The sequence below is a fragment of the Daphnia magna genome, unplaced genomic scaffold (genome assembly GCF_020631705.1).
Source record: "Daphnia magna isolate NIES unplaced genomic scaffold, ASM2063170v1.1 Dm_contigs186, whole genome shotgun sequence".
NCBI classification, from domain to species: Eukaryota; Metazoa; Arthropoda; class Branchiopoda; order Diplostraca; family Daphniidae; genus Daphnia; species Daphnia magna.
Window position 1 is genome coordinate 113,516 of NW_025533160.1, and position 27,527 is coordinate 141,042.

A 27,527-nucleotide genomic window follows, 5' to 3' on the forward strand; every position below is an offset into this window, starting at 1 on the left:
AAAAGAAGTCCTATTCACAACTATTTTGTATTTAACAAAACAAGAAATATCAGTGTGTGTAGGAGTTGCAAAACTGAGCTAACAGGGAAAAATTCAACCAATCTTATTAACCACCTCAAAAGAAAAAAACCACACCAAATTAAATTTGAAAATTAAATATTCTTAACTGAGAACTGCAATAAAACTAATCAAGACCGTGGTTTACATTTTCTTATACTTTTATGAACTATTTTTAAAAAAATAACGTAAAAAATAACGTGAAATTCGCGTTAACGGAACGAAAAAATTAACGCGTTAACTTAACGGCAAAAAATGAAGCTCCGTTAACGTATTGGATAACGCTAACGTTTCGAAAATCCACTAACGTCACATCACTATTTAAAACCCTTCCTTTACTGCGTCCTCGGAGAACCACTTGACACGTAACCTAAGGCTATCGCTAAACACAAAATTAATTCCATTTTTTCCCTAAAAGCATTGACAAAAGCAAAATTTGCATACGGGTGAAAACCCTTCCTTTCTAAAATTCCTACATCTTGCTGATTCAACGACTCGATCTCAAGCTCCTATGACATCTCCACACTTTGGCTTCAAGGTTAGAAAAACCAGACTGCCATCTGCCAGTGACGTTTCAACGGCAGTCGGGAGCAAAAGCTTCGTCTGAACGCAACCATTTTTCATGATTGCAAAACAAACATGTAGTGGTTGGAGCACAAAGCTTAACGCAACCCATTTTTAAGTACTGAAATTCAACATTTTAAATCTCAGTGCACTTGGATACCAATTTCAAAAATAAAATCACTCACTTGGTAAGCAACACTTTAGAATTTTGCCTTGTTAATTAGATTTTTAAAGTAAGCTGTGAGATCGACACAACAACATCGACACAGTCTGTACATGCAACTCGTTATCACCGGATGCTCTGCCCTATCCTCTTTTACTGATTGTTAGGGTTTTGTTTTTTACAGTTCTGATTTATATTTCCTTTAAAACTCTTTGCAGTCAATTCAATTTCAAATCGGTATTCTGCTGTTTGTTAAAAATATTTAAAAGACAAGCCATCATCACGAAAGAACACGTCAATTCTGACTGGCAAAAAAAGTTAAATAAATAAATTTCTAGATTTCTAGTAACGTCATGGTATAGGAACATGGTAGGGCGTACACTACGCGTACAGTACGCGTACAGTACGCGTAGTGGAAAGTTCAAGAATTTCAGAAATTCTTGGACCATTTTTATTTTTTTTTAAATTATACAAGCATTTTTAAATTAAAATGCTAAACATGAAGTTTGCATAAAAATTAATTCTACGCACGATTCAAATGGGAAAAAAAAATTTTAAACCTTAATCTAACAGTTGAAAAGGGGTAGTCCCATTACTCCCATAAGAGCCTACGTTAAAGTAGGCCCTCTAGTTACACACCCGGCCAGAGTTGCCGATAGTTGACGATTCCAATTGTCGTCCCATTTTCGCAGTCGACGGCTCTGGCAGAGTAATAGAATACTGGTGTAGCGGTAGCCACGCTTATGGCGGGCCCTCCCATTGCCTTTTTGGCCTGAAAGTCTTTCTGTCCCATAACGAAAGCGCCACAGCGGCTGTGTTGTGAACTTGTGATGTATTACGTTTTCGCTATGTTTTCGCTCATTTTCGTCGTCTGTACTTCAGAAAGTAAACAAAAAGTGGCTTAATTCATTAGTGTGAAAAGATGTATGTATAAACATATGGGTTGTTATAACAATAACAACCCTTAAAACTCAATTCATAGGTGGCAGTTACGGTTATGGGACACTTAAATCGATATCTTGCCTCATTTTCTCACAATCGATACGCGAAACAGGCAACAACTTTTGGGAAAAAATCCGAGAGGGGGAATTAACATGGCCGTGGCTACACCAGTATTCTATTACTCTGGCTCTGGGAAGTACGCGTACCATGTTCCTATACCAAGTATACCATGGTAACGTCATCGTCTAAATTTGTGGGCATAAATTATTTTCATTGTGTTAGTGATAACGCTGACTGTTTTTATTTATTTATTTTTTTTATTTATAAATATATATATATTTTTTTTAACTTGTGCTTTGACTTTTGTGCTGAAACCTGAACTTCGTGTACGGCTTCATGCACCAAAAAGCATTCAGCGAGTTTAACGACGGTTCATAGTTCATTTGCCAACGGCTACGAGTATGTTGACACTATTTAATTACACCCAATTTCTCTATTTTGTTTTAATACAGTTTCCAACGAAGATGGACGAGAAAAATTCAACTGAGAGTTCCAATATCCCAACATCCAAGTCACTTAACAACAGCAATGACGTCATTGAGAAAATCAGAAGTTGGATTCAGTCGGGAGTCAAATCCAAATTCCACGAAGATGCTGTCAAATACATCAAGTCGGTAGTGGTACGAGATCTTTCATCTTTGGAAAATACTCTAGTCGAGAGACTATACGTTAAAGTCGTACTGGAAATGTGGCTGAAAAACAGTTTACGAAAGACTGTCGATTACCTCAATGATGAAACGATCGACATCAGTGTCAAAATGCCCATTTTATTGAAAGAATTAAATTCCATCAATTCATTTGAAGATATTGGCCTCAAATTGAACGAAACGACATGCCAGTTGACAAACCTGTGCGACACAGGATGTCAATATTTACAACTGATACTCAATCAGGTGGATCTTTTCAAAAAGACTCCTCGTTTCTCGGTTCTTGTAGCCAGTTATTTCAAGGAATTCATAGCGTCTTGCGTTGAAAAAGTCTTTTCCAGGTGTCTGGATGACGTTGGTAAAGATCAAACTAATGGCAAGAGAAATCGGGAACTCATTGCCGCACTAAATGCGCTCTTACAAGACGCCAGTGAAGACGTAGAAATTCAAAATGTTTTGGAAAAGTTCACGGGAAAGGACGTCAAGGACTTTGATGACGCAAACGGGAAAGACTTGATCAACCAACTGGTGGAGATCTTTGCAAGCTGCAGTGCAAGTAAAAACGAATCATCAGAATGGTTAGATCAACTAAACTCAGAAAAAGAATGGACACCGAAATTGCAAGTTTTGGTCAAAGAGACGTGCAAGGCATTCCTGTTTCCTAAGACGACGATCAAAGTCAAAGACGAATATGGAAGAAAAATCATTTTCATCAAAGGCGTCTCTGTGTTTGTCAGCAAAATGATCGAAGAAATGAAGCGATTAAAAGAAAAATATCCAGAGCTGCAAGAAATCCAGATTGTTGGGCTATCATCCGTTCACGTCGATTGCCACCTAGAGAACGAAACCTGGCACGGAACGAACGTGGGAATCGTTACGGATAAGATCGTTGTGGATTACGAAGTTTGCCGGAAAGGCCAGCAAAATAACGCCCAAGCAAAAGGTATACTAGATATTTGTTGTTGTTGTTAATTCTCACTCTTATTTGATTGCTTTTAATTCAAAATGCAGAAGAAACTACCATGAGGAATGCGACCAGTGATGTTGCGAACAACTTCTCCGTCTGTTGGGATGTCTCTGGCGTAAACGGTAATATTTCAAATAGCGACAGGGTTTGAAATTATTCCTAATTTTGATTTTACACAGGTGAACCTGGTCAACCGGGTAAGAGTGGTGGTAACGTTAACATAATTTGTAACGAGATAATCGACGCCGAACGATGGAAGATTATATCAGATGGAGGCAAAGGAGGTGACGGACAGAACGGAAGTAATGGGGAAAGCAAATCGGACGGAAGGCCTCGCAAGTGGTCCAAAGAATGTTTCAAAAAAGTTTTCCCTTCCATGTCGACATTCAATAAAGGAGAACCAACAACTGACATAGCTCCAGAAGATACAGTAAAGACGGTTCTAACGAACGTAATGGACCGGTTGCCAGTTGAAAATCGAACATATGGCAAAGATATCAAACCAGACTACCGAGGTACTTTTTTCATCGAAGGCACTGCGAAAGATGGCAGTAAGATCAGCTTGTCGTTCTATCAGTCCAAGACAAAACGACACACACTCATCTTCTGCCAAGGTATACAACATATATTGTCTTATAAATCAAACGTTGTTATCGGTTGCTCACCAAAAATGTGAATCACCAGGAAGCAACATCGGACAAGGTGGATACGGAGGCACCATCACTTTTGAATTTATCACCGGAAAAGACTCGATTGCAATAGAATCGTGGGTTCCAGTCGTCGGTAAGGACGATCGTCGACCAAGGGCTGTGCGAATGGGTGTCTACGAGGCAATGGGCTATGATGGCGAAATAGGAACATCTGTAGGTGACGTTGCGTTCATCCACAGCCTCAAGACCCCCAAGGCATCAGCAAAAGAGAATCAAACAGGTCATTACATCGGCTTCGAAAATAATGTTAGCCTTCGGATGGAACGCAACCCTACGAAACCTACAAGGCAGCAAAACGATCCTGAGAATTACTACACAAAACTAAGCAAAGAGCAATATGCGTCGATTGTTTACCGTCGTTTACCCGCATACGGCCAAGTCCAGCAACTGCATTCAGAGGTAGTTAATGCCACGAAAAAGAAGGGCATCATTCGCCAAAGCCTCGTTCAGCAGGTTCGTCAAGTGGATGAACGGAAGCAGATGTTAGCACGCCTTCAAAGATTAGACAGCAATTTTGAGGAAGAAAAAAAATCTGATGAAGAAATGATAAACAATACTGTCAACCAAATGAAAAACAAAGAAACTCAATTATATCAGTTCGGCCTGATGTCGCAATCCGGGCGGGGACTAGAGAACATTGGATCAATGAGATTTGTTAAACCCGCAATAAGAAATTGGAATCTGGGAAAAAAAATGGATGTACACAACGTTTTAGACACCTCGCGTTTTTTGGTCAATCGACGATCAACGGGATGTCGCCCGGTTGATTCCCGAGAAGAATCATATGGCCCCGTCAAATTCCTTTGCATGTTGCCTACAACGGATGGCGTCGATAGTGCTATACACAGCATTTTCGGTCAAATAAATTCAAATGGGATGTATGTTTGCAATGACGTGAAAATGTTTCGCCGTCGCCTCGCTACATTTATCCGCAAAAAGGAAAAGTCTGCTGAAGTCTCTCATTTCATCGAGCAGTTTGCACTGCGTGTAAAAGAAATTGATGCATTAGATTATCCCGTCGCCAATAATGTGAAAGTTGCTTACTTCGAGTCTAAACGGAGCAACTGTGGGGAAAAAAATTTAACTGGCAAACATTAAACATAGAACATGAGGAAATATTTGAAGAATACGCTAAATTTGTTGAGATACCATCCAATCCACTGGAATCGGCTGAAGTGGAAATGCTTGCAAAAATCCATGGCAGAATTATCAATGTTTACAATGATCAATCATCATCATCATTCAAGTATAAGGAAACATTGAATGATAGCTCGTACAAGCATCACTATATTCTCCACCACGGAAACGGAGAATGGCAACGAGTCGAGCCCAAAAATATTATGAATAACATCATAATTGACACGGATTTATTTGAATATCAGTCCATCATGACCAATCCTTCACGTTCCTTCCCTATCTTCTTAGATTTCCTTAAAAAACAGAAGGCTGAGAAACAGATCATCACTTCTGTGGAGATGCTCAATCCTGAAAACGGTGATACACCGGATAAATTGTTTCAGTTGCTTTTGAAACGCTTTCACTCGCATCAAAATGAATGCTCCCAGGAAGATGACAAAAACGGGGAAAATTCGAATTTGAAATCGATGTTGGAAATGAATATATATATATGGAAATGGATAAAAGACCTCAATAGCCGAAATTTTAGTCCCATCTTCTACTTGAACATCATCAAAAACAACTCGCCCAACCAATGGATACGCAATTTTGTAATACTTGAAATATACGACCAATTAACTGAGGAGTCCAATGAAATCGGTAGTATACAAAAAGAGTTGGATAAAATAGCCGAGGGAATGCCATCTCTCTTGCCTGTTTTACGAGATCGGGTTGTCACATCCGACAGCTGTGCCGCGTTACAACCCCAGAATTTGTTGCGGCTTTTAAAAACGATAGCGAAAGACTGCGGACAAAGTGATGGAATTACAAGACAACAATGGCCGGAGCTTCAACAACTGCCTCTCAGCGATTGGTATTACCATTTAAGAAGCAAAGTGTTGGAAAAGAAAGCCATCAGCGATTCGAGTAATCCTGAAGCCGTTTACAAGTTACTGGAACTCGAATTCGAAAACGATCCGAACTTGAAAACTTTGCTAAATACTCCTATCCAAAAACGTGTCGAAAGAAACATTGACGATATCATAAAGACGATGACAGAGGATAAACCTAAGCTGGAAGTTCGACAGAGCGTAGCATACACAAAGATGTTGCGTGGCATGAAAGAAAAGGTGGAGAAATCTAAACAAAAGCCATTTGACGACAAACCGGATGAAGAAAGAATAAAGAAATTGATCAGCAAATGGCAAACGAAAGGTTTAAACGATACTTCTTTTTTCGATTTTCTCTACGTCTTTGATTACGCCGTACAGAAAACGTGCACGAAGGAAGGAGACAAACAAATATTTCAACTACGTGACACCCAGAGAGTGGCGATCCTTACATTGCTGACATCCAAAGAAAAAACTACGTTAACACAAGTATCAACTGGTGAAGGTAAATCGCTTATCGTCGCGGGTGTCGCAATTGCGTTTGCCCTTGGTCGAAACCAAGAAAACAAGAGTAAGAACGTAGACGTTATTACAAGTAATGACGTGCTGGCTCACCGTGATTCCATGCTGTTGGTAACCGATGGTGGACTGCGGAATCTTTACGAATATTTCAATGTCAGTGTAGCAAACAATTGCAGCCAATCGGTCGACGAACGAACACAAGCCTACAATGCAGCAGTCGTTTATGGACAATTGGCAAATTTCCAGCGAGATTATTTGCTGGATAAATTCTACGATCACAACATCCGCGGTGACCGCACCATGGACTTTGTCATTATTGATGAAGTCGATTGCATGTTGCTCGATCGCGGTAACAATACGCTATACCTATCGCACGACATCCCTGGCATGGAGATGCTCGAATCTCTTTACGTTTTTATTTGGGAAAAGATACGCAGCCCTTCCTTCGGATCGGATAAATTAAACATAAGGGAATCCGTCAAATCAGCCGTTCTGTACGACCTTTACGGTGCTATAACTAAAGGCGATTTAGAATCGATTCACAACCCATTGAAGGACCAACCATCGGAAAAGAATGCGCTCTGGGATCACTTAATTGAAACAAAAGTAATCGACCCACAAGGACGACTGTTGATGGAAGACAAGATTGAAAACATCAGATTCAAACAACTTTTGGATCCCAAAATTATCTTTTATCTCCGTAACGTGGCAAAACGTGAGCGGAGTATTCGAATACCTGAGCATTTGATGTCCTTTGTCGATCGTCATCTCCACAATTGGCTGGACAATGCCATGCAGGCACTGGAACTCAGACGAGACGAGGACTACGTCGTCGATCAAGACCGAACAGACACTAGTCCGGATCTCAATCCTCAAGTGATTATCATCGACCAGGAAACTGGGGTGGATCAGACTTCGTCGCAGTGGGATGGAGCACTGCATCAATTTATTCAGCTAAAGGAAGGATGTAAATTGACGCCACAAAGTATAAAAGCCTATTTCATTTCTAATGCAAGATACATCAAGACTTATGAAAAGGCGGCAGGTGTTTCGGGTACGCTGGGATCCGTAACAGAATCACAGTTCATGCAAAGAAACTATGAAAATCTTCAGTTTGTCATCCCAACAGCTTTTCAAAGATGTTTCTACTTGAAACCAACGCAAGTCTTTAAATCAAAGGACGACTGGCTCGATGCCATCGTCAAAGAAGCACGACAGATTATTCAACCTAAAGATCAAGCTAAAGCTCGTTCTCTTGTCATCTTCTGTCAATCAATCAAAGATGTGAAAGTTATTCACCAAGACCTTACAAATGCATTAGGATCAGAACGCAATGATAACCACATCCATTGCTACACACGTGATTATGAAAAGTTTGCTTTCGAAGGTAAATCACTTAAAATTGGTCAAGTGATCGTCGCCACTAACTTAGCGGGCAGAGGCACCGATATCAAAATAAGCGAGAAGTTGAGAGAAAACGGAGGTTTGCACATTTGTCTAACTTTTCTGCCGAAAAATGAGCGAATTGAAGAGCAGGCGATGGGACGTTCTGCTAGAAATGGAGCACCTGGAAGTGGAGTCTTCATCTTGTACGAAGAATCTCCATCAGAAAAGGAATGGGGTGCAGAAAAATGGTTCATCATGAAGGAGGAGCGTCAATGGAGAGAAAAACAACGGATATTCCGTTTGCAAGAAGATTTCGAGACAATGAACCAGGAACAAAAAATTTTTGATGATTGGTCGAAATATTATACCAAACTGAAGCAAGAACTGAAAAACCAAAGACGTGATGGTCAGGAAATTAAAACAATCTGCGAGAATGTGCTGGATAATTTTTCTTTTTGGCTTGACCAATTGGAGGATTATCGTGATCAGCTCCCTATGGGTGAATTTGGAAATGTCAGTGCTGAATTTAAGTTGTCAGACATCAGTGAGATGAAGGACACTAGTTGGATGACGCCAGTTCGCTCCGTCGCTATGGCCAAACATATGATTACGCAAATCGACAAAAAAAAAAGGAAAAAATCTCTGTCGAAAGCAGGTGAAATTCTGAATAAAGTCATCGCTTCAAAGGATAGTTCTTTGTATCCAGCTGCTCATTACTACCTTGCTTTCATTTTGTTTGAAGAGGATTTTGAGGATAACAAAGACAAAGTCATTCAAATTGTGCAAACGTGTGAAACTATTTTGAACACTCACATAAACAGGCACTTGTCCTTTTATCGCAAAGTTCCCCGTGCAGCGCCTGAGCAAACCCCGTCGTTCTGCGTCGTCGACGCCTATAAACAGCAAAAAAACAATATGGTGAAGATCCTCGAATATTTCATCGGTTCCGTCCGGGCTTTACTTGGCAGTCATTATTGCTCAGCCTCTAATCTCAAGGAAGCTGGGCGAGATCCCCCCGAAAAACTTGGAGTCGTCAAAATGAAAATGAAAAAAATTCTAACATCTATACAGAAACAAAATGCTTCCCATTTCCCGCGTTTTCAGAAAAAAAGGAATGATGAACCTAAATGCCACAAAATTGATCCCGAAAAAGCGGACAAACTCTTTCAATCGCTGGTCAAAGAAGAGTGCATCACCTGTCAGCTCAACGACATTCATACAGTCCCTAATTTGAACGGCATCATTCAGAAAGTAGCCGACGAATACGGAATCAAGAATTTGTTAGAAAATTTAAAGTCCGTCTTTGGGGAGAACTTAATTGAGGAGCAGATCGAGAAAAAACTCAAAGAAAAAAATCTGATCCCGTGCACAAGAAAGGCGTTTTGGGAGAAACTGAAGAAGGCACGTGCACTAGAAGCGGTGAAAGGTGGATTGTGCTCTCAAATGAAATGCGTCATCATGTTGGAATCCGAATGCGATGTCGAACCAAGTAAACCGAACAGCCAAAAACTCGATCGAGATAAACGGATCAATTTCAAAATTGAAGACTTTCAGTTTGGATTGAATTCTTTCGATCGCGAGCACAACTGTCTAAACGTGCTGTACAACCCAATTTACGACAGCATGAAAGACTTATCGAAGCAAAACAAAATCATGTTCAGTAAACGTTACGTTATCGAACGACTTGGCAAAGAAGAGTATCGAAGCCGCAAGGAGGAATTTGAATCCAATCAAATTGCACAGCTTAACCTCGACAAACTTGAAAGTGTCAGTTTGAAATTTTCTGACCCGTTGGGGAAGCATGATTTGGAACGAGTCAACATTTTTGGTGACGAGCAGGATGGCGTTTGGAATGCGCTAGTTGATCAGCAAATCATTGATTTAAATGGCAAATTGTCGTCCAACTTCCAAAAATTCAGCTATCCCGAGTGTCCTGCTTATGAGGAACCTGTCATGCGTGTCATTGGTAAAATTTTCGTCGCTGAAATAGTTAAACGTCAATGGCTAAGGGCTGCACAAGATCCCAACTGCTTGAAAGCAATAAATTTGCTACCATTGAAACCCTATCGAGATATGCTTGGCGATTTGATGGCTGCCCACGTCATATCTGGTGCTCGAGTGACGGAAAATACAAAACTCATCGAGGAGAAAACTAATGCACTTGAAGACGAAGACGAGCGTGAATGTGTTCGCAAGTTTCTGAAAAGCCGCCAAGCTGTTTATGCTCCCAAGATGAAAAAATATGACGTTTATCTTGACTTTATCGAAATGGATATTCGAAAGATTCCAAACACCGAGAACATTTCTACGGAACTTCATAGTTTCGATCTCGTAGGGTTCAATCACGTCATTGACATTAAGGATCGAGAAATGTCATGGAAAACATACCTGAGTGCAATTGGGACCGGTGCTGTTGGTATCGCTTCGATTGGTGTTGGAGTTTTCTTGATTCCCTTAAACCTACTATCTTTTGGACTGATCAAGAATGTATTGTTCATGGGAGGAGCATCAGACATTTTGTACGCCATAATGGCCATCCTGACGCGCAGCAACTTCTCGTGGGCCGATTACACTCGTCAAAGGCTAATGAGTGCCATAGGAAAGGCAGAACCCATGGACATGATCAAAACAATTTTCAAATTGTACAGTTCAACTGAAAACGCTGATTTCAGAGAGGCAATTCAATTGGCCGTCGGCGAGGAAAGATGGAAACGACAAGGCAGAAGTCAAACAGACAGAGATAGTGAAGTTTCATCAGGCGGAACTCTAGAGCGGATTGGATTGAAGAAACACAAAACCGAGTTTTACTTCCACAGCAAACTCCATTATCTTTTACAAGATTTGGGCATCTTTGTACATGAAAAAACAAAGAAATGCCTCGACAAAAACTTGAACGAAATCCGAGAAAGATTAACCCAATTCAACGATCTTCACGGACTCGAAACATCCCAGCATTTCGTTAGAGAGAAGATGAATAAATTTATTTCTGATTGGGCTACAGAAGGACACAAGTGGGTCAGTGAAATCACCACTGCCATGACTTCAAAACTGGACGAGATTCATATGGTCCATCAACAAACGGAAGAAATTCCGTTGACACAAGAAATAGCTGATAAAGGGATCCGCGAAATGGAACCGATTTTCCATGACTACGAGGTGCGAATCAGACGCGTGACTGTCACCTGCATTAGCGAATTTCTATCAGACCTGAAAAATTATGACAACCCCGAAGTTGCAAGAGAGGAAGACATCGGCGTTGAAGAAGCATTTAAGCGTTTTCCGGAAAGGATGCTGGCTGACATAGAGGCTGAGCTGGAAAGACAGGTGGACAAGATTCTGGACTCTTTGAGGAAACAAATTCATCAAGTCGCCTCTAACCAAGTCTCTAATTTAGACAAAATTAATTCGGAAATATTCACCACTTTTTGCAGTTTACTTAACCGAAGTTAAATATTCAAAAAAATTTTTAATTGTCTAATTGCGCACTGTGAGAGGACGAAAAATATTTTCAAACACTTTGGTATTTTCAGCAATTATAGCTTTTCACTTGATTTATTCGGGGAGTATTCCTTATAGAGCTTTTTTTTTAAGGGAATCAATATTACATTTCATTTAATCCTGTGTGGACACTGAACTGATTTTTGTTATCAACTTTCCTTTTCTTTTCTTCATTTGTTTTACTTTTTATATACCACGTAGTGTGTTATTTCCATTATGCTCCATCGAGTTGAATACATAGAAATTTCAGTTCAAACTTTTTTACTCCATGGCACAGAACTGATGATGATGCAGGGCTGTGCTATGGATGTGCTAATCCTCTTTACCTTTAAAATGTTTTTGTTGATAAACTAAATACTGTTTATTATGTAGGTAAGTAGGTCTAGTGCTGTAGTAAGTGAAAACATTAAAAGTTCCCTGTGGATAGTTTATTTGTTTAGATTATAGTAATAACGTAGCGATATTCAAATTCCACTTTTTTTTAGTTAGCATAAGATAGTTGTCCAAGAATGTATGTGGTATTACATTTTTCATTCCGAATACGGTTGATTTTTTTTATCGTGCACGTTAGTATACCAAGTGACCGATGAAATGCCAACTTTGTTCGATTTAGCTCGTAACGTCGGGACAACAGGCAATTAGGAAAAATAGGCAGTGGTAAATCCAGGGCAAGGTTCAAAAGGAAGATGAAGTCAGAACAAAATAAAACGTAAAACTAAGTGTGCGTACTGCATCTGTGATGTCAAAAACAAACAAAAAAGAGACAATTTGCAAATAAGACAAAAAATTTGGGGAAGGAAAAGGATACGATGAAAAAGCTGGCGGACGCAAAAAATGGGATAAGTCATCCGCAGCCATTAAGATCCTTTCTTATCGAATTCCTTGCTGATTCTTCGATAAGATGCGGGAATACCAGCGGTATACGAAAACATTACATTTTCCATGCCTGCCTCATCATCAAATCAAAATATGCATCATGATCGATTGACGAACTGACTCCGGCGTAATAATCTAGAAATTCATCGTATGTCACCTATTTTTTGAAATAAGAATTTAGCCGATTGCATAATAAACGCGTGATAGATAAATCAACGATTTACCATTCCATCAATAGAACCGTTTGATTCAAAATTAGCCAGGAACTTCTTGAGAATTTGCTCTTCTGTTTCCTCTCCACTGTGTTGTAGAAACGAGAGAAAAAGAATTTAATTTTATTACAATTTATGACAGCACAAAAGATTTTGTTCAAAACTGACCTCAAATATCTGGGATTGTGTTTGACATTATAGACACCGTTTAAGTCTTCCAGAGTGACAATACCATCCCCAGTTCGATCTAATTTTTTAAACGCATCGGCAATAACCCTTTTGCGTCCATCCGACATGGGAGGCTGGAGAATAAAGTCAAAGACAAATTTAAAAGAAAAACGTATTAAAAGAAACTGGCAAAAGAAAAAACGTGGTATATAATCAGCGAACCCGAATGGCTTTAAGAAATTCATTGATGCAAACAGAGCCGGAGCGGTCCTTGTCGAAAGCGTCGAAAAGAGCGCGGCAACCGTCATCAGTCTATTATATTCATTCGTTTAATAATAGATAAAAGAAAAAATTATGTTTTTTGAAACTTCTAATAATTCATTGGACATTTAAATAGAGTACCTTGACACCGCTTTCCTCGATCCCTTTTGAAAATTCATCGAAGCACAGAGAACGGTTTCCATTGTCATCCATTCGACGGAATACCCTTTGTTTAAGAAAAGAAAAAAACAAGCAGTGTGATTAAATGTTCATGTTTGCATGTTATGCAAACTCAGAACAACCAACGTATTGTGTCTAATTGTGTGTCCATTTGCCTATGCGTTTGTTGCCTTTTTGTGAGATTATATAAATATATGCATCGCTTATCCGTCACTCGTTGCAAATAAATTTAAGGACCTCTGCTTGTTGTGTGTCCAGTAATCCATCTATATGCCACTGGACAGAGGAACCGTAATAGCACTATGTGTTGCCGACTACTTCTTTATATAGTTTAGCTCGTCATATCCAGCAGACCAGCGACAAATAAGATGAAACTTGTCTATTGATTATTATTACATGATGATGGTTGCAACGGAATTTCACGGCCATGACACCAAAGCACTCTCACTTTTCTTACGCTTTTATTTTTCCCCGAGGCGTTTCAATCTAGCGGCAAGTATTCTACGAGAGGATGGAGAGAAGGACATTACTAAAACCAAAGCATTGTGTACGCAATCCTGTCCATCGATTTCGAAGGATTGGTGAGAGGCCAGCCGTGAAGGAAGAAATTATGTAATATAAAGAAGAAGGAATAAAAGGGAAATCCATGAGCTAAACTAAATAAACCAGGTAATATAAGAACCGAAAGAGAAAGGAAGAGAGAGTGATGATGATCAAAGTAAAATCGCAAAAACAAAAAAAGAGAAGCGGATTTTGACAGTTTCGTGGGTTGCGACAGAAGCGCGGGCGTGTAAAATACTGTCGTGAATTGGTTAATGTCGTGAAACGCAAGAAAAGAAAAATGGAATTTCCACTTGCTACCAGTTGCCACATCCGCACGCCCCAGACAGTGCAGAGAACCCTAGACCCGATTTTGTTTTTTTGTTTCATTTTTTTAAAGCAGGGAGTTGTTTCAAGTCAATTATTGTGTTTCGTCTCGGTCTTTTTCGGTTTCCCTCACATGGGCCGGCTCGTGAAAAGAAAGAGGTGCGTTCTGAGAATGTGGCCCTCAAAACAGCAGGCGTCGATTGCGCTGGCAAGATATTTCAACGTACATGCACACCGGGAAAGGACTGCTCCCAGGGTCGTATGACATCAGAGCCCTTTTGTGTTGGTTGCATACCACTTGAGTGGATTCTATTTATTTTTTTCAACGGAAAACCAGCAGGAAATGGTCGTGGGTCATTAAATGGATTAAACGTGTCAACCATTTATTTTCCTCGGGGGTTGGCGAAAACTATACTGAAAGTGGGCCAACACCCCGAACTAACTCTGACTACAACACAGTAAAGCGAAATTTGGGATGGGTTCCTCACTTAAATTGAATTTTTGAAACATCCACGAAACTAGGGGATGTTTCAAACAAAAATAAGTCGACGTTTATCGATTAAAAAAATGATGTCTCGTCCACAACAAGAGGCACAACGATATACGCAATAATTTTTGTGTACGACTATGAATTGTCTTATTTAGGTGTTTACCTGCCAAATCCGAGAATGCCTGTTGCTCCGCGAGCCAGCAGCTGAGAGCGCAATTTTTCTGCTCATCGAAGACAAGAAGGACCAAAAACACAGGAATGCACAGTCAAAAATACAGACGATTATTAACGTTGAATAATTCTTTAAACAAACGGGCAGACAAATCCAAGAAGAGAGAAGAACTGTAACGAGAGCCATTACGTACCGAGTGGATCCTGCGCCATGGTTTGTTACCGTTTGGCTTTCGGCATCGTGCCGGCCATGTTGCTTGAGTTAGCCGTCAGAGGCCGGTTCATTTTTTCGACGCGCTTGGCTGGCAGCGGTAACAACGACACAAGTACAGACTTTCTCTTTTTATTTTATTTTTATTTTTCATTCCTCCCACGACCGAGTCGCGGTTTTCTTCCACCCACACAGCTCTCTCTTGTCTGTAGTACGTGTGCGTATCCATGTAAGTGTTGAGTCCGGAGACGGCTGGCTTCACTCTATGCTCGCAGCACTCGGTTCCAATGACTGAATCGATTCAAAGTCAAAATAAAATACTTTCTAATGATAGAGTATTGACCAGTTGACCATGCGTTTCTTTCTAACGGTGATTAAAGGACGTGTCAGATGCCGTATAAGTTGAGCAGACTGAAGCAAACTCTTCTCTTTGTTTTCTGGTTTTCGTTCTGTTACTGATTGCGCTGCTGTGTATATCGTTATCGGACTCATCCCGATTGGGTCTTGGTCCTCACGACGTCTCTGCCTTGTGTATCCTTCTGTCTTTTGGGATAATTTTCGTTTCCCCCGTTTCTAATAGTTGAGGAACTCGGACAAAGATAGAAAGAAATAAGAAAGGGCTCATGGACTCGCGAATCGGAACGAGTGCGATCCCGGTCGATGAAACGTCGGGACGCAAAACAAAACTAAATCAAGCGACAAGGTACTTTCAACAATCCAGACAGCCCTTTAACTCGGTAAGTACATCCGGCGTCTGGAACAGCATATGGTGTACGGATATTGGACGCGTGTCATGTCCTGCAGTGGTCGTCTTTCGATCTTTCTCAAATGGTAGGATGGAGGAAGCAAAGGGACGCATCGTCCTTTTCGAGTGATGGCATCGCCATCCAATAATGGCCGAATCACGTCCTTGAAATGGCTTTCATTGCGGTTGCAGCGACAGTATGTTTTCTCTTCGCTATTTACCTGTCCCAGTTGGCCGAAAACTGCATGTTCATTTGACGTTGAAACTTCAGAAAAGGCCAGGCGGATTGGGATTTATTTTTGTTTCCCTTTTTGGTTGGGTTTAGTATTTCTACGAATATGTTATTGTCAGTTTGATGGGCGTCCTTTAACTTATATGGTGACGCTATGCGCCTTCTTTTGGGTTTGATCGGAGAACCATGAACTATCCGCTTCTTTTCGCCGTAGTTCTCGGTAAAACGTATTAAAGACGCACAGAGCGGCTAACCTGTCCGCGCAGGTATGCATAGAACGTAACTCGACATTGTAACGAAAAACAGGCAACCCTGACCCTTCTGCCGTGATTGATGACACATCCTTTAAGCAGCCAACGAGTCGGAGTGGAAACAGTTGTGCCAGAGTAATTATCTCAACTGTTTTAACCGGGACACGGCCGCGAGAAAACCTTTAAAACCTTCAGTTCTTTAGATAATGAGTACTGGTCCTTTATAAAAACATTCATTCACTTTTAATTAACAAACCAGTGGGGGTGCTTGATTCTTTATTCTGTCGCACCATAAATGAGAAATCGTTACACTAATAGCGAGAGATTTATACTTAATACATTGGAGTCGTTCACTCGCAACGTTGACGCACACGAAAAACGAACCGGCATTCATTTTTTCAGTACGGCAGTACGTTGACCATTATGTTCGTATCCCGTAGGAAAAATGATGCGTGAAGATTCCCTGAACGCGCTTCTAAATCTTGACATTGTAAGTAAGTTGACACGGATTGTTATCCCCGAAACACGGCCAAAGCATCTCATTATATGACGCAGCGAGTCAACCAAACACGCGTATCCTGTGCCATCTATCTTCCTGTACAAGTATTTTCACGACACCCTCAAATCCGGCCCCAACCGAAACTTCCAGATTCCATTGAAAAAAACAAAAAAACTAGACGGAATGGATTGATTGCGCAAACGATGACCGCAAAATACTTAAGGAAAATGCATGTCGTGGGCTGACTGGTGCCAAGTGGGACAGTGGCACGTCGCCCCATTCATTATTCTGCCAATGTCCTTCCCTAGGTTTTAAAAAAAGTCTATAAACCTTGAATGGAACCATATATTGAATGCCATAAAACTGTTGCATGAACCAAAACATTTGTTTGGGCTTTTCTTTTTATTGCTCATCTTTCTCTTTTTGCTAGTCGCATGGCAATGGAACAGCAATGATGTCAATTGTTTTCCGAGTCGTTTCTCTCTTCTTTTTTTTTTATGAGACTGTTGAACACGAATTTGGTTATTGTAGGTGCACGTATTACGTGATGTTGTTGTATATAGTATGTCCGTCTAATCAGCACTGGCGAAGTATCCGGCATCATTTGATATCAATATGCGTTGTACTAACGCTACTCGCCATAATTACAGTTGGTTTCCGGTTATTCGTTCAATGAACTTTCGGTCGTGAAATGTCGTGAAAGAAAACAACAAAAAAAAATACTTTGTAGAGCAAAATCATTTTCTTCGATGAACGATAGGCGCCGCATCGGCCAACCAAACAGTTGCCGAGCGGAAAACGAAGCCGACAACAACAAATAAAAAAAAACGGCTTCTGGAACGCAAAGGAGAAAATGCCTAACTAAACAACGAAAGGAGGAAACGAAATATATGTCTTTAAAAAAAACAAAGAAGAGCAGCACTACGCACCGTGCGTTGCCGGTGTTGTTTTAATTTTGTTTTCGAAAAAAGAAAAGATGGCACAGGTTTATTTATGGCAGGATGAAGCAGACGAAGAACGCCAGGCATGCATAACGTTGCACGAATATAAGGCAAGAATGAGGCGAAAGAAGAGACAAGATGGAGGAAGGACAAAACGAACGTAAGTAGGAAAGAAACAAAAGAGAGCCCTAAAAAAAAAAAAAAAGAGAGAGAGAAAGAAGAGATACACGAATAAGGGAGAGAGAGAGAGAGAAAAGGACGAAGAGAAGCTCTCGATTGTCGACTCCATTGGTGACCCAGATGGCACCGCGCTAACATCTCTCCTGCAGCGCATCCTCGTTTGGCCTGGTCGTGATTCCTGCATAAAACTAGACTTTCGTGACAGTGTTGGGACAAAATAATTACAATAGTTTAGGGCTTTGTGTATAAGTTTCTTTGCCGCCGAATGGTTCGGACGAACGCGTTTATTTATAGAGATCTGGTGCGCATAATCCTGTCAAATAGCCAAAAAACAAAACAAAACAAAATCAAATCAAATAAAAATAAAGATATTGTGTATGGATGGCGTCAAGTGATCCATTTCATCCAACGTTTTTTCATTTTCAATCTGTTTAAATTGGATCGATTCCGTTGATTCGAAACAACTCGGCCATTTCGTGAGTTCACGTAGCGCTTGTTCACTCGTGTTGAAGTAGCTGCTGTCGTCCGTTACCAGATGGTCGGTTTGATCAACGTCGGCTGGTCGATCCTGACCGGCTCTGTTGCTGTTCCAGTCATCACCCCACTGCTTAGCGGCCGGCCGTCAAGATGACCAGTCGCCGTTCAAAAGCGCTACCATCGAATACGAGCACTTCTTCAATCACGGCACGACGGCCAATCCGAAGAGCAACAGCCACAAGATCAAGGATCACCTCGGTAGTGGTAAACTGGAGAACGAAGTTCTCAAATCTAAAGTGGAGGTGCTCGGTGAGGTGTTGAAGCACCGCGTTCAGGCCTTGCGCCACGTGCCCGGCCAGAAAGTCGAATTAGTTTTTCTGGTCGATTCATCGGCCTCCGTCGGAGCTGAAAATTTCTTCAACGAGCTGAAATTCGTCAAGAAATTGCTGGCGGATTTCACCGTGTCGGCGGAAGCCGCGCGTTGCTGTTTGTCACCTTCTCGTCGAAGAATCGCGTCGTCCGTCACATCGATCACGTCAGTCCGTTCGGACTGACGGCACATCGGGAGCTGGCCGCCAACGGTGCCGGTGATCCGAGGCACAAATGCCGACTGCTGGAACAAGAATTGCCGGCCATCGGCTACACTGGCGGTGGAACTTACACGCTGGGAGCTTTGCTAGAAGCCCAGTCGGTGCTGGAAGGAGCTCGGCCTGAGGCCGTCAAGGCTGTCTTCCTCATCACCGATGGCTATTCGAACGGCGGTGATCCGCGTCCGGCCGCCAAGCGATTGCGGGAGCAAGGTGTCCGAGTGTTCACGTTCGGCATTCGCAACGGTAACGTCAAAGAGCTGTACGACATGGCGTCCGAGCCGGCCCAAGAGCATTCGTACATCGTCGACAGCTTTGAGGAATTCGAAGCTTTGGCCAGACGTGCCCTTCACGAAGATTTGCAGACGGGCTCGTATTTGCCGCAAGTCAATCGATCGGCCTGCGATAAGCTTTGCAAGGACCAGTCGGAATGTTGCCATCCGTCAGCTGAATGTACTTGTGGCACTCACACCGGACACTACGCCTGTCTCTGCCCTGCCGGCCATTACGGCACTGGCCTCAAAGATGATTGTCACCGTAATTCAAATTCGATTTTTATTTTGAAATATTTGTACATGAATATCGGTGACAGTCTAACTGCTGGGATGTTATTGGAACCACGTCCAATAGTTTTTGTTTTGTTTTTTTTTTTTAATCGAAGGTTATGAAAAGGATTGAATTTCTCAGAGTCATGGAGTCTGAACTAAAACGCTTTCGTTAGTGATGCACGTCACGTGCAAAGCTAACAAGTGTCTTCGTTTTCTTGCCCCTTTTTTAAGTCTTTTTGAATGCCACATGGGTGTTTTGTGCCAAAAGCCCGGCTTATGCGCCTCCGCCGGTCCGTCTCCATCCCAAAGAGAATTAATGAAACGAACAGCGTATAGAAACAGTTGGAAAGAAGTTAAATGAAAGACACAGAGCAGCGGGACGAGACGGACCTTTTACGGATATGTCGGCACCTGACCAACGTAATCGGTCGACACACGCAGCAATTTTATTTTTAAAGTAAAATGATTTGAATATCTCAATCCTTCACCCCTGCAGATACAAGGAGAAAGAAAAAGCGATTTGAATTGAACATTTTTTTTATTTTGCGATTAAATTTGAAATCGATTTGATCGTTTTGTCGTCCCATTCAATTTACCTGATTGCGAAACCAGGTCAACTGCAGCCGTGAATCTCCGCCCATGTTCTAGAATGGGTGCCGCCCATTTCGTCTGCTTGCTTAACTATGTCAACGCTCCTTGTTGTGTCTGGAACAGATTTGGCATTCGTATTAGCGGTGAGCTATGTCAGGCTGGGATCTCTAACAGTCAACTCGATGTCGTTGATGTCTCGTTATTTCGAATTCTCAAAACCGTAGCTTTCGCTTTCGACCGTTTTTGATGTGTTGTTTTGTTGTCCTCAAGGGACGTAATATAAATCATTTAAGTGACATCAGATGCGAACGAAAAATCAAAACAATCTAATGACATGTTTCGAACGTTGACAGCTTGCCCTGGTGGGACGTACCGAAGTGACGGCGGCCCAGGCGACTTGAAATCCTGTCGACCGTGTCCCGATGAGAATCACATCTCTCCGGCCGGCAGTACGTCAGCTGATCAGTGCCAATGCCCTCGTGGTTACATACCAGAAGACGGTGGTCGAACATGTCAACTGCTGGCCTGCCCGAAACTGGAACCGCCTGCCAACGGCTACTTCGTCAAACAATCGTGTGCAACAGCGTTTTCCAACGGAGCGTGCGGCATCCGCTGCAACGGCGGCTACAAATTGATTGGATCCAGTATCCGATTATGTCAGGAGAACGGCACATGGTCCGGCGAGGAGGCCGTCTGTCAAATGCGTGCAGTGGGCCGGTCCCGGCCCCGAAAAACGGACGGATCGAGTGCACGTCTGACAGTTACATCATCGACAGCGAGTGCACGTTCAGCTGCGACGTCGGTTTCACGCTGGTTGGCTCCCGCAAGAGAGTCTGTCTACCCATTGGCTATTGGGATGGTTTTACCCGCCTTTTGCAAACGTAATCATCTGTCCGATTCTTTCATATCGTTTCCGTTTGACTATAATCTATAAACAAATGACTCATTCGAGTAAATGCCCTTTTTTCTCAATTGATTTACCTTCTCCTTATTTTGGGTCCAATCAGCCGTGTTTTGTAATCCACTTCCGAAAGTAATGAACGGCACTTGGACGCCATCCAAATGCCCGCAGGCAAAGATGCGCTACGGGGAGCAGTGCAACGCTACGTGCGCGACCGGCTTCGAGCTACGGGGACCGGAAGTCCGTCGTTGCTCCGAACAAGGGAGCTGGACAAGAAGAAGAAGTGAAAGTAAATCTTATATTTATTTTTGTTTTAAACATCTTTCATTTGAATTAGCCATTGACTACAAAATGTGTGTCAATTAATTCGTTTTTTTTAGACGCGTTGCGTAGATGTGACTCCGCCGGAAATTACGTGCCCGGCAGACGCGAAACTGGACGCGCTGGAGGGGGAAAATTTCGCCACCTATTCCTGGGAGCCTCCTTGGTATCTGTGATAATTCGGGTACTCCACCGGACGTCATCAGCGTCCCAGCCGTGACCGAGCAGCCGATGCGCTTCCGGATCGGAAACGCGACGGTGGCGTACAAAGCGCTCGATCGGCGAGGCAACCAGGCGGGGGGGAGTTCCTTCAGGTGATGGTGACGAGACAGCCAACCACCGACAGTTGATCAATGCGAATCGCCACCCACCTTCCTGTTGCGAGATCGTAACACGAGCGTCGTCTGGGACGAGCCGGTATTCAGTGATAATTCCGGCCGGCCGCCCACGGTCGACCGCTCTCACGATCCGGGCCGGTTCCCTGGGTGAGAGCGAAGTCATTTACACGGCCACCGACGAGTCGGGAACCAACAACACGTGCACTTTGATCATTCGCGTGCAAGAGCACGCCTGCCATTTGCCCGTCGACCCCATTCACGGACAGGCCAATTGCTCTCAACAGCCGGACGCGGTTTATTGTTCGCTGACGTGCCACGACGGTTACGCTTTCGCTATGCCACCGCCACGTAATTACTTTTGCGCCTACGACGGCCAATGGTTGCCGGCTGATAGTCCGCTTCCGTTCCCCGATTGTTCCGTTACGACTCACTCGGATGCGCTGATCCAAGACGGCCTGTTGCGGCTGACCAACGTTGGCGACGGATCGGAGGAGGACAAGATATGTCAGGATCCTTTCCTCATGAGTCAAATGGAAGGGCATTTCAAGCGCCGTCTGGCGGCCCGTCTCAACGAAATCTGTGGCGATAACATGATCTGTCAGGTGGACGATCTTCAGGCAGAGTGTCGACAACTGGTGGCCGAATCGGACGGCGCCGAAGACCAAGAACCCGTCACGGATTCCATGGATTGGGAGCAAACCAATGAAATCACGAGGACTAGACGCCGTCGGGTCGTCCGACGCAGTTTCATTGACTGGTCTGAAAAAACACAGAGAGTCAAACGGAACGCAACGAGCAGCGGCTTCAATTCAGCCAAAGGCAAATCGGGCAAGAGCAAAAAGAACAGCGGCACGACGTTAGAGTTGCGCTTCAAAGTCTTCAGTAAGTTTTGTTTTCATTCCTACGTATATTTAGCAACAACAACAACAACGAAAAAAAGGGAATGGCGTTATAATTGGTCACGTGCTTTTCAGGTCGGTTTGCCCAGAAATTGAATGCAACGGACGGAACATCGAGGACGATACAGCCGTCATCGTTGAATTTAACGCAAGACATGATCCTCAGCGAATTGAACCAGCTGCGCGCGATGTTAACGGAATCGGCTCTGTCGGGCGAGTTCAACGTCAACTACACGGCCGGCCAGCTGTTGAACGTGTTTGACGTCCAATTCGAAGGCGACGTCGATCGGCCCAAGTTCAGCTGTCCGGCGGGAAGCATTCCCGTCAAAGCTGACAACTCCACCAACGAGTTCGCGCGTTGCGTTTACTGCCCGGTTGGGACTTTCTTCAACGTTGTCAACGAGGTGTGCGAGTCGTGCTCTCAAGGATCCTATCAGCCGGAAGAAGGCCAGCTGTCCTGTTTAGTATGCCCAAACAACACATCGACCAAAGTGGTCAACGCCAAACGTTCCGATGACTGTCAAGGTAGTTGCTCAAATTCATTCGCCATTCTGACTCATTTCACTATGGAATTCTAGCTCAAATCAGAAGGGCTTCAATGTACCCGAGTTTAATTCAATCAATCCATTGGTCATTTTAAAAGAACAACATTTAAACTCCTTCATTTACAGCTCAATGTTTGGCCGGTAGCTATTCGCCGACCGGACTCGAACCGTGCAGCACCTGTCCGCAAGGAACCTACCAGACCGAGTATTCGCAGCGGCAGTGTCTTCCTTGCCCGTCGGGCTCGACCACCTGGCGTCGAGGCTCTCGCCGACTTGAAGATTGCAAATTCGTTTGCGCTCGTGGTCTCGTTCCGAAACCGGATTAGCTCCGTGTTTCCCGTGTCCGGCTGGATTCTATCAACCACTTGACGGCCAGAAGTTCTGCATCCGCTGCCCGCGGAGGGCGCCTTACACGCCTGGCATCGCGGCTGTCAATCGCATCCGAGTGCCTCCGGGTCAGACCGAGTATGGACGGCAATGACGTGAACGGGACGGAAGAGCTTCCGGAAGCTGAAACGACTGAAGAATTCGAACAGGCCACTCTCCTGGAAGTCAACGAGTGTTTCTCTTTGCCTTGTCAAAATGGCGGCCAATGCCGGACGTTGGACTTTGGCTATGTGTGTGCGACTGTCCGGCCGGCTACACTGGAATGCAATGTCAGACGGACGTCGACGAGTGTTCCTCTTCGCCCTGCCTGAACGGCGCCACTTGCCTGGACGGAGTGGACAGTTTTCAGTGCCAATGCCCGACCGGTTTCACCGGTGATTTGTGTCAAACGGACATTGACGAGTGTTTAAGTGGGCCGTGTCACGAAGGCGCCACTTGCGTGGACAAAACCATGGGCTACATTTGCGTCTGTCCGCCGGGCATGGCCGGCCTCGTTGCGAATTAGACGTGGACGAGTGTCTGAGTGGCCCGTGTCAAAACGGTGGCACTTGCTACGATCGTTTGGCCAATTACACATGCGTCTGCCATCCGGGCTGGGCCGGCAAATTGTGCGAACAGGCCGTGGACGAGTGTCTAAGTCAGCCGTGTTTAAACGGCGCCACGTGCGAAGACCTTGTCGGCCATTTTATCTGCCACTGTCCGACTGGATACGATGGCCTGCTGTGCGACAACGACGTCGACGAATGCCAGCCGGAACCGTGCGCTTCCGGAAGTACGTGCATCAATCGTTTGGGATCTTTCGCGTGCTCCTGCCCGCCCGGTGTTGTCGGATCAACGTGCGACACCACCGTCAATCCCGAATTCAGCCTGGAATTCACGAGCGCTGGCAAACTGGACTACGCCGTTTGGGAGGGCGGTTTGCGGAACGCACTCCAAACCGCTCGGCCAGCTGAGCTTGTGCGCCTGGATCAAGACGACGGATCAGCAGAACTACGGCACCGTCTTCTCTTACGCAACGGACGAAGAAGCCAATTCTTTGACCCTTACCGATTATTCCGGATTCGTCCTTTACGTCAACGGCGCCAAAGTCGTGACCGACGTGACGGCCAACGACGGACGATGGCATTTGATTTGCGCCACTTGGTCATCGTCACCCGACGGACATTGGCGCATTTACTCCGATGGCGAGCTCAAAGACAGCGGGTTCGGATATAGCCACTAATTCGACCGTCCCGCCAGATGGCACTGTCATCCTCGGTCAAGAGCAGGACGTCCGTTCCGGCGGGTTCAGCAACGCCGAGTCGTTCGTCGGCCCTCCTGTACGGCGTCGAATTGTGGGACTCGGTTCTGGATGACCAACAAATCGACGGCCTGACCCTCTCCTGCCATCCCTCAGGCAGCGATTCCAGCGAGCACAAGGGGAATTTAATTACCTGGGCCGATTTCAAACACGGATTGCGAGGTGGCATTCGCGTGGAGGAATCGCTGTTTGCCGCGGATGCTCCGACCCGATTCCGCCGCGTCACGGTGCAGTTAGTGTCCAAGGCAACGAGGCAGTTTACGTCTGCGAGCAAGGCTACGTCCTCACCACACCAACACCGCGCCGGCCTTGCCTCGTTCACGGCGGATGGTCCGGTCCCGATCCGGATTGTCAACGGGTCAGTTGCGGATTCCCTGGGTACATTCTGAACGGGTTAGTCAACGGAACGAACTACGTCTACGGCAACACGGTGTCCTATAATTGCACGAGAGGGTTCAGGTTGTCCGGCAGTGGGTTGCGCACCTGCGAAGGAGACGGCCAGTGGAGCGGCTCTCCACCCGAGTGCATTCCAGTCACCTGCGAGCCGCCCACGGCACCGGTTAATGGTTCGCAGATCGAGCCAGTTGCCCAGGATGTTTACGCCGTTGGGGACAAGGTGTCTTTCCAATGCGCGGCCGGCTTCCGGCTGGACGGGTCGTATTCTTTAACGTGCCAAGACGAAGGGCAATGGGACGACGTCCTGCCTGTTTGCCAGCCGTTGGCTTGCAGCCGTCCGCCTTACGTCGAGCACGGCATCGTCACGAACGGAGTGGCCGAAATCCTACCCGAAGATCTGCCCCACTTCCTCGTGCCAGGATCCATCTTGACATTTAGCTGTTTGTTCGGGTATCAACTGGAATCGTCAGCCGAGGTGCAATGCAGTCACGACGGCTATTGGATCGGCAAAATTCCGAAATGCGTGCCGATCGAATGTGGAACACCACCGGAGATATCCTACGCCAATGTCCAACTTTCTCGTCCCAATAACAACCGGGTCGGTTCCATGGCTTCTTACGTCTGCCAGCCGGGCTGCCACTACGGGCCCCACCGAGCTCGAATGCACAGAGAGTGGCACTTGGCTGGACCGTACTAAACAAGCCACCTTGCCCGTCTGTATGGTGGTCGACTGCGGTCCGTTGCCGACCATCAACAATGGCGCTGTTTACGCCGAAGAGCAGACCTTCGGAAGCAAAGCTCCAGTTACTTGTTACTCCGGCTACAAATTAATTGGTCCTTCTAGCTGGATCGAATGCGGCGCCGACTATCGATGGACCATTCCGCCTCAATGTTTGGCCGTCGCTTGCGCTGAAGCGCCGCCCGTTCGTAATGGTAGCCAATCGGTTGCGGGGCCGTTCGTTGCTGGAGAAGAGGTGCGTTACGCATGCCAGGATGGATTCCGCTCGTCCGCCAGTTTATCGGACGTGCTGACGTGCCTAGAAGACGGCTCGTGGATGGGCACCGTTCCAGAATGTTTACCCGAACAATGCCCGTCTCCGGATTCAATTGATAACGGCTCTTGGGTGTACCACCGTCCGCTGTCGAAGGTGAAACTGTCAACTACGACGATCAAACTTTTTTTACACGGGCGCCGAAGTGCTTTACTCTTGTAGAAATGGATACGTCCTGGAAGGTGGATCGCGTCGAAGATGCGCCGGATTAGTCGGTTGGCTGCCTCAGGGGCTACCCTCCTGCTATAATCAGGGGTCACTTTCGGGAATCAGCCGCGCTCTGGACAATCCAGACCATGGAACGATTGTGGTCGAGAGTTTCGAACCGGGTAAACTCGCCCACTTCGAATGCGACACGGGTTTTCGAAGCCAGCGCGACTGGTGGACCAGCAGATTTGGTTTGCAACTCGGATGGAACTTGGGCGATGTAACAACGCGGAGTCGGATGTGAGGCAACCCTTCCGGTGCGAGAAGTCATTGCGGTGAACCCGAAGAGCCCGTCAATGGATCCGTCACTTTCACGTCCACTAATTTCGGTTCGAAAGCTCTTTTTCGCTGCGATCAAGGGTTCGTTCTCAGCGGATCGCAGCAGAGGACGTGCGGCAGCGAAGGCAGCTGGATCGGCGGTTCTCAGCCTCGTTGCCTTGCCCGCACTTGCTCCATGCCGGACATCATCGAACACGGATACATTGGCTTCGAAGTGGGCGGGTCAGCCACCAGCCTCAACACCGGATCTGTTATCCTCTACGACTGCGAGGAGGGATATCAATTGGTGGGTGTACGCGAACGTTCCTGCTTGCCCACCGGTGATTGGACCGATGAAGAGCCGTCGTATCATGAATTTCTCTGCAATCGTTTGTCCGGCGTGCTGGAACACGAATACTGGCGACGGGAGCCGAAGAACATGCCTACGGTTCAGTTGTCAGTTTGCTTGCGATCCAGGATATGAACTGGACGGGCCGGAACGATTGACCTGCGAAGACGACGAGAACTGGAACGGCATTCCGCCAACTTGCCGGGCGGTGGAGTGCCCCAATCGGGCCTAGTTGCCAACGTCATCGTCTCTTTACAGCAGTCGAATGCTGAACTCGACGCGGAAGTTTATCATTTCGGAGATGTTTTGGTGTACACCTGTCGAAAAGGCTACGCAGTTACAAAACCGACCAACGGTGGCGCTGCTGTCGAAAGGCGCTGTTTGGCTGACGGTTCCTGGTCTTCGGAAACCCCCTGTCTGCTCAAGAGTTGTCTGCCCAGTGGCTACCATTCCTCAGAACGGATTCACCTCACGTCCCGTTCCAAGTGAAATGGGTCCCGTCAACGAGACGGAACAGGGGGCCTTAGTAGGTGAAATCATTCAATACGGTTGCAAGCAATGTAGC

At 44.9% G+C, this 27,527-nt stretch overlaps 2 protein-coding genes and 1 pseudogene across 2 annotated transcripts; 2 read left to right on the forward strand and 1 right to left on the reverse strand.

Annotated features, from left to right (window-relative positions):
* The first annotated feature begins 573 nt into the window (after positions 1 to 573).
* LOC116927893 lies at positions 574 to 11,778 on the forward strand. The gene is given in 6 exon segments (XM_045167374.1): positions 574 to 809; positions 2,239 to 3,376; positions 3,445 to 3,522; positions 3,580 to 4,014; positions 4,085 to 5,207; positions 5,210 to 11,778. Coding segments are annotated over 5 exon segments (9,027 nt in total). The 5' UTR covers positions 574 to 809; positions 2,239 to 2,250; the 3' UTR covers positions 11,475 to 11,778.
* A 157-nt stretch (positions 11,779 to 11,935) lies between these two features.
* LOC116927888 (calcyphosin-like protein) lies at positions 11,936 to 15,037 on the reverse strand. The gene is made up of 7 exons (XM_045167373.1): positions 14,942 to 15,037; positions 14,740 to 14,797; positions 13,181 to 13,265; positions 13,001 to 13,090; positions 12,779 to 12,912; positions 12,623 to 12,698; positions 11,936 to 12,555 (listed from the first exon to the last, which is right to left on the reverse strand). The coding sequence occupies exons 1-7, from the start codon at positions 14,958 to 14,960 to the stop codon at positions 12,454 to 12,456; spliced, it is 564 nt and encodes a 187-aa protein (XP_045023308.1). The 5' UTR covers positions 14,961 to 15,037; the 3' UTR covers positions 11,936 to 12,453.
* A 3,341-nt stretch (positions 15,038 to 18,378) lies between these two features.
* Positions 18,379 to 27,513, forward strand: LOC123467401 (annotated as a pseudogene).
* The last annotated feature ends 14 nt before the right edge of the window (positions 27,514 to 27,527 follow it).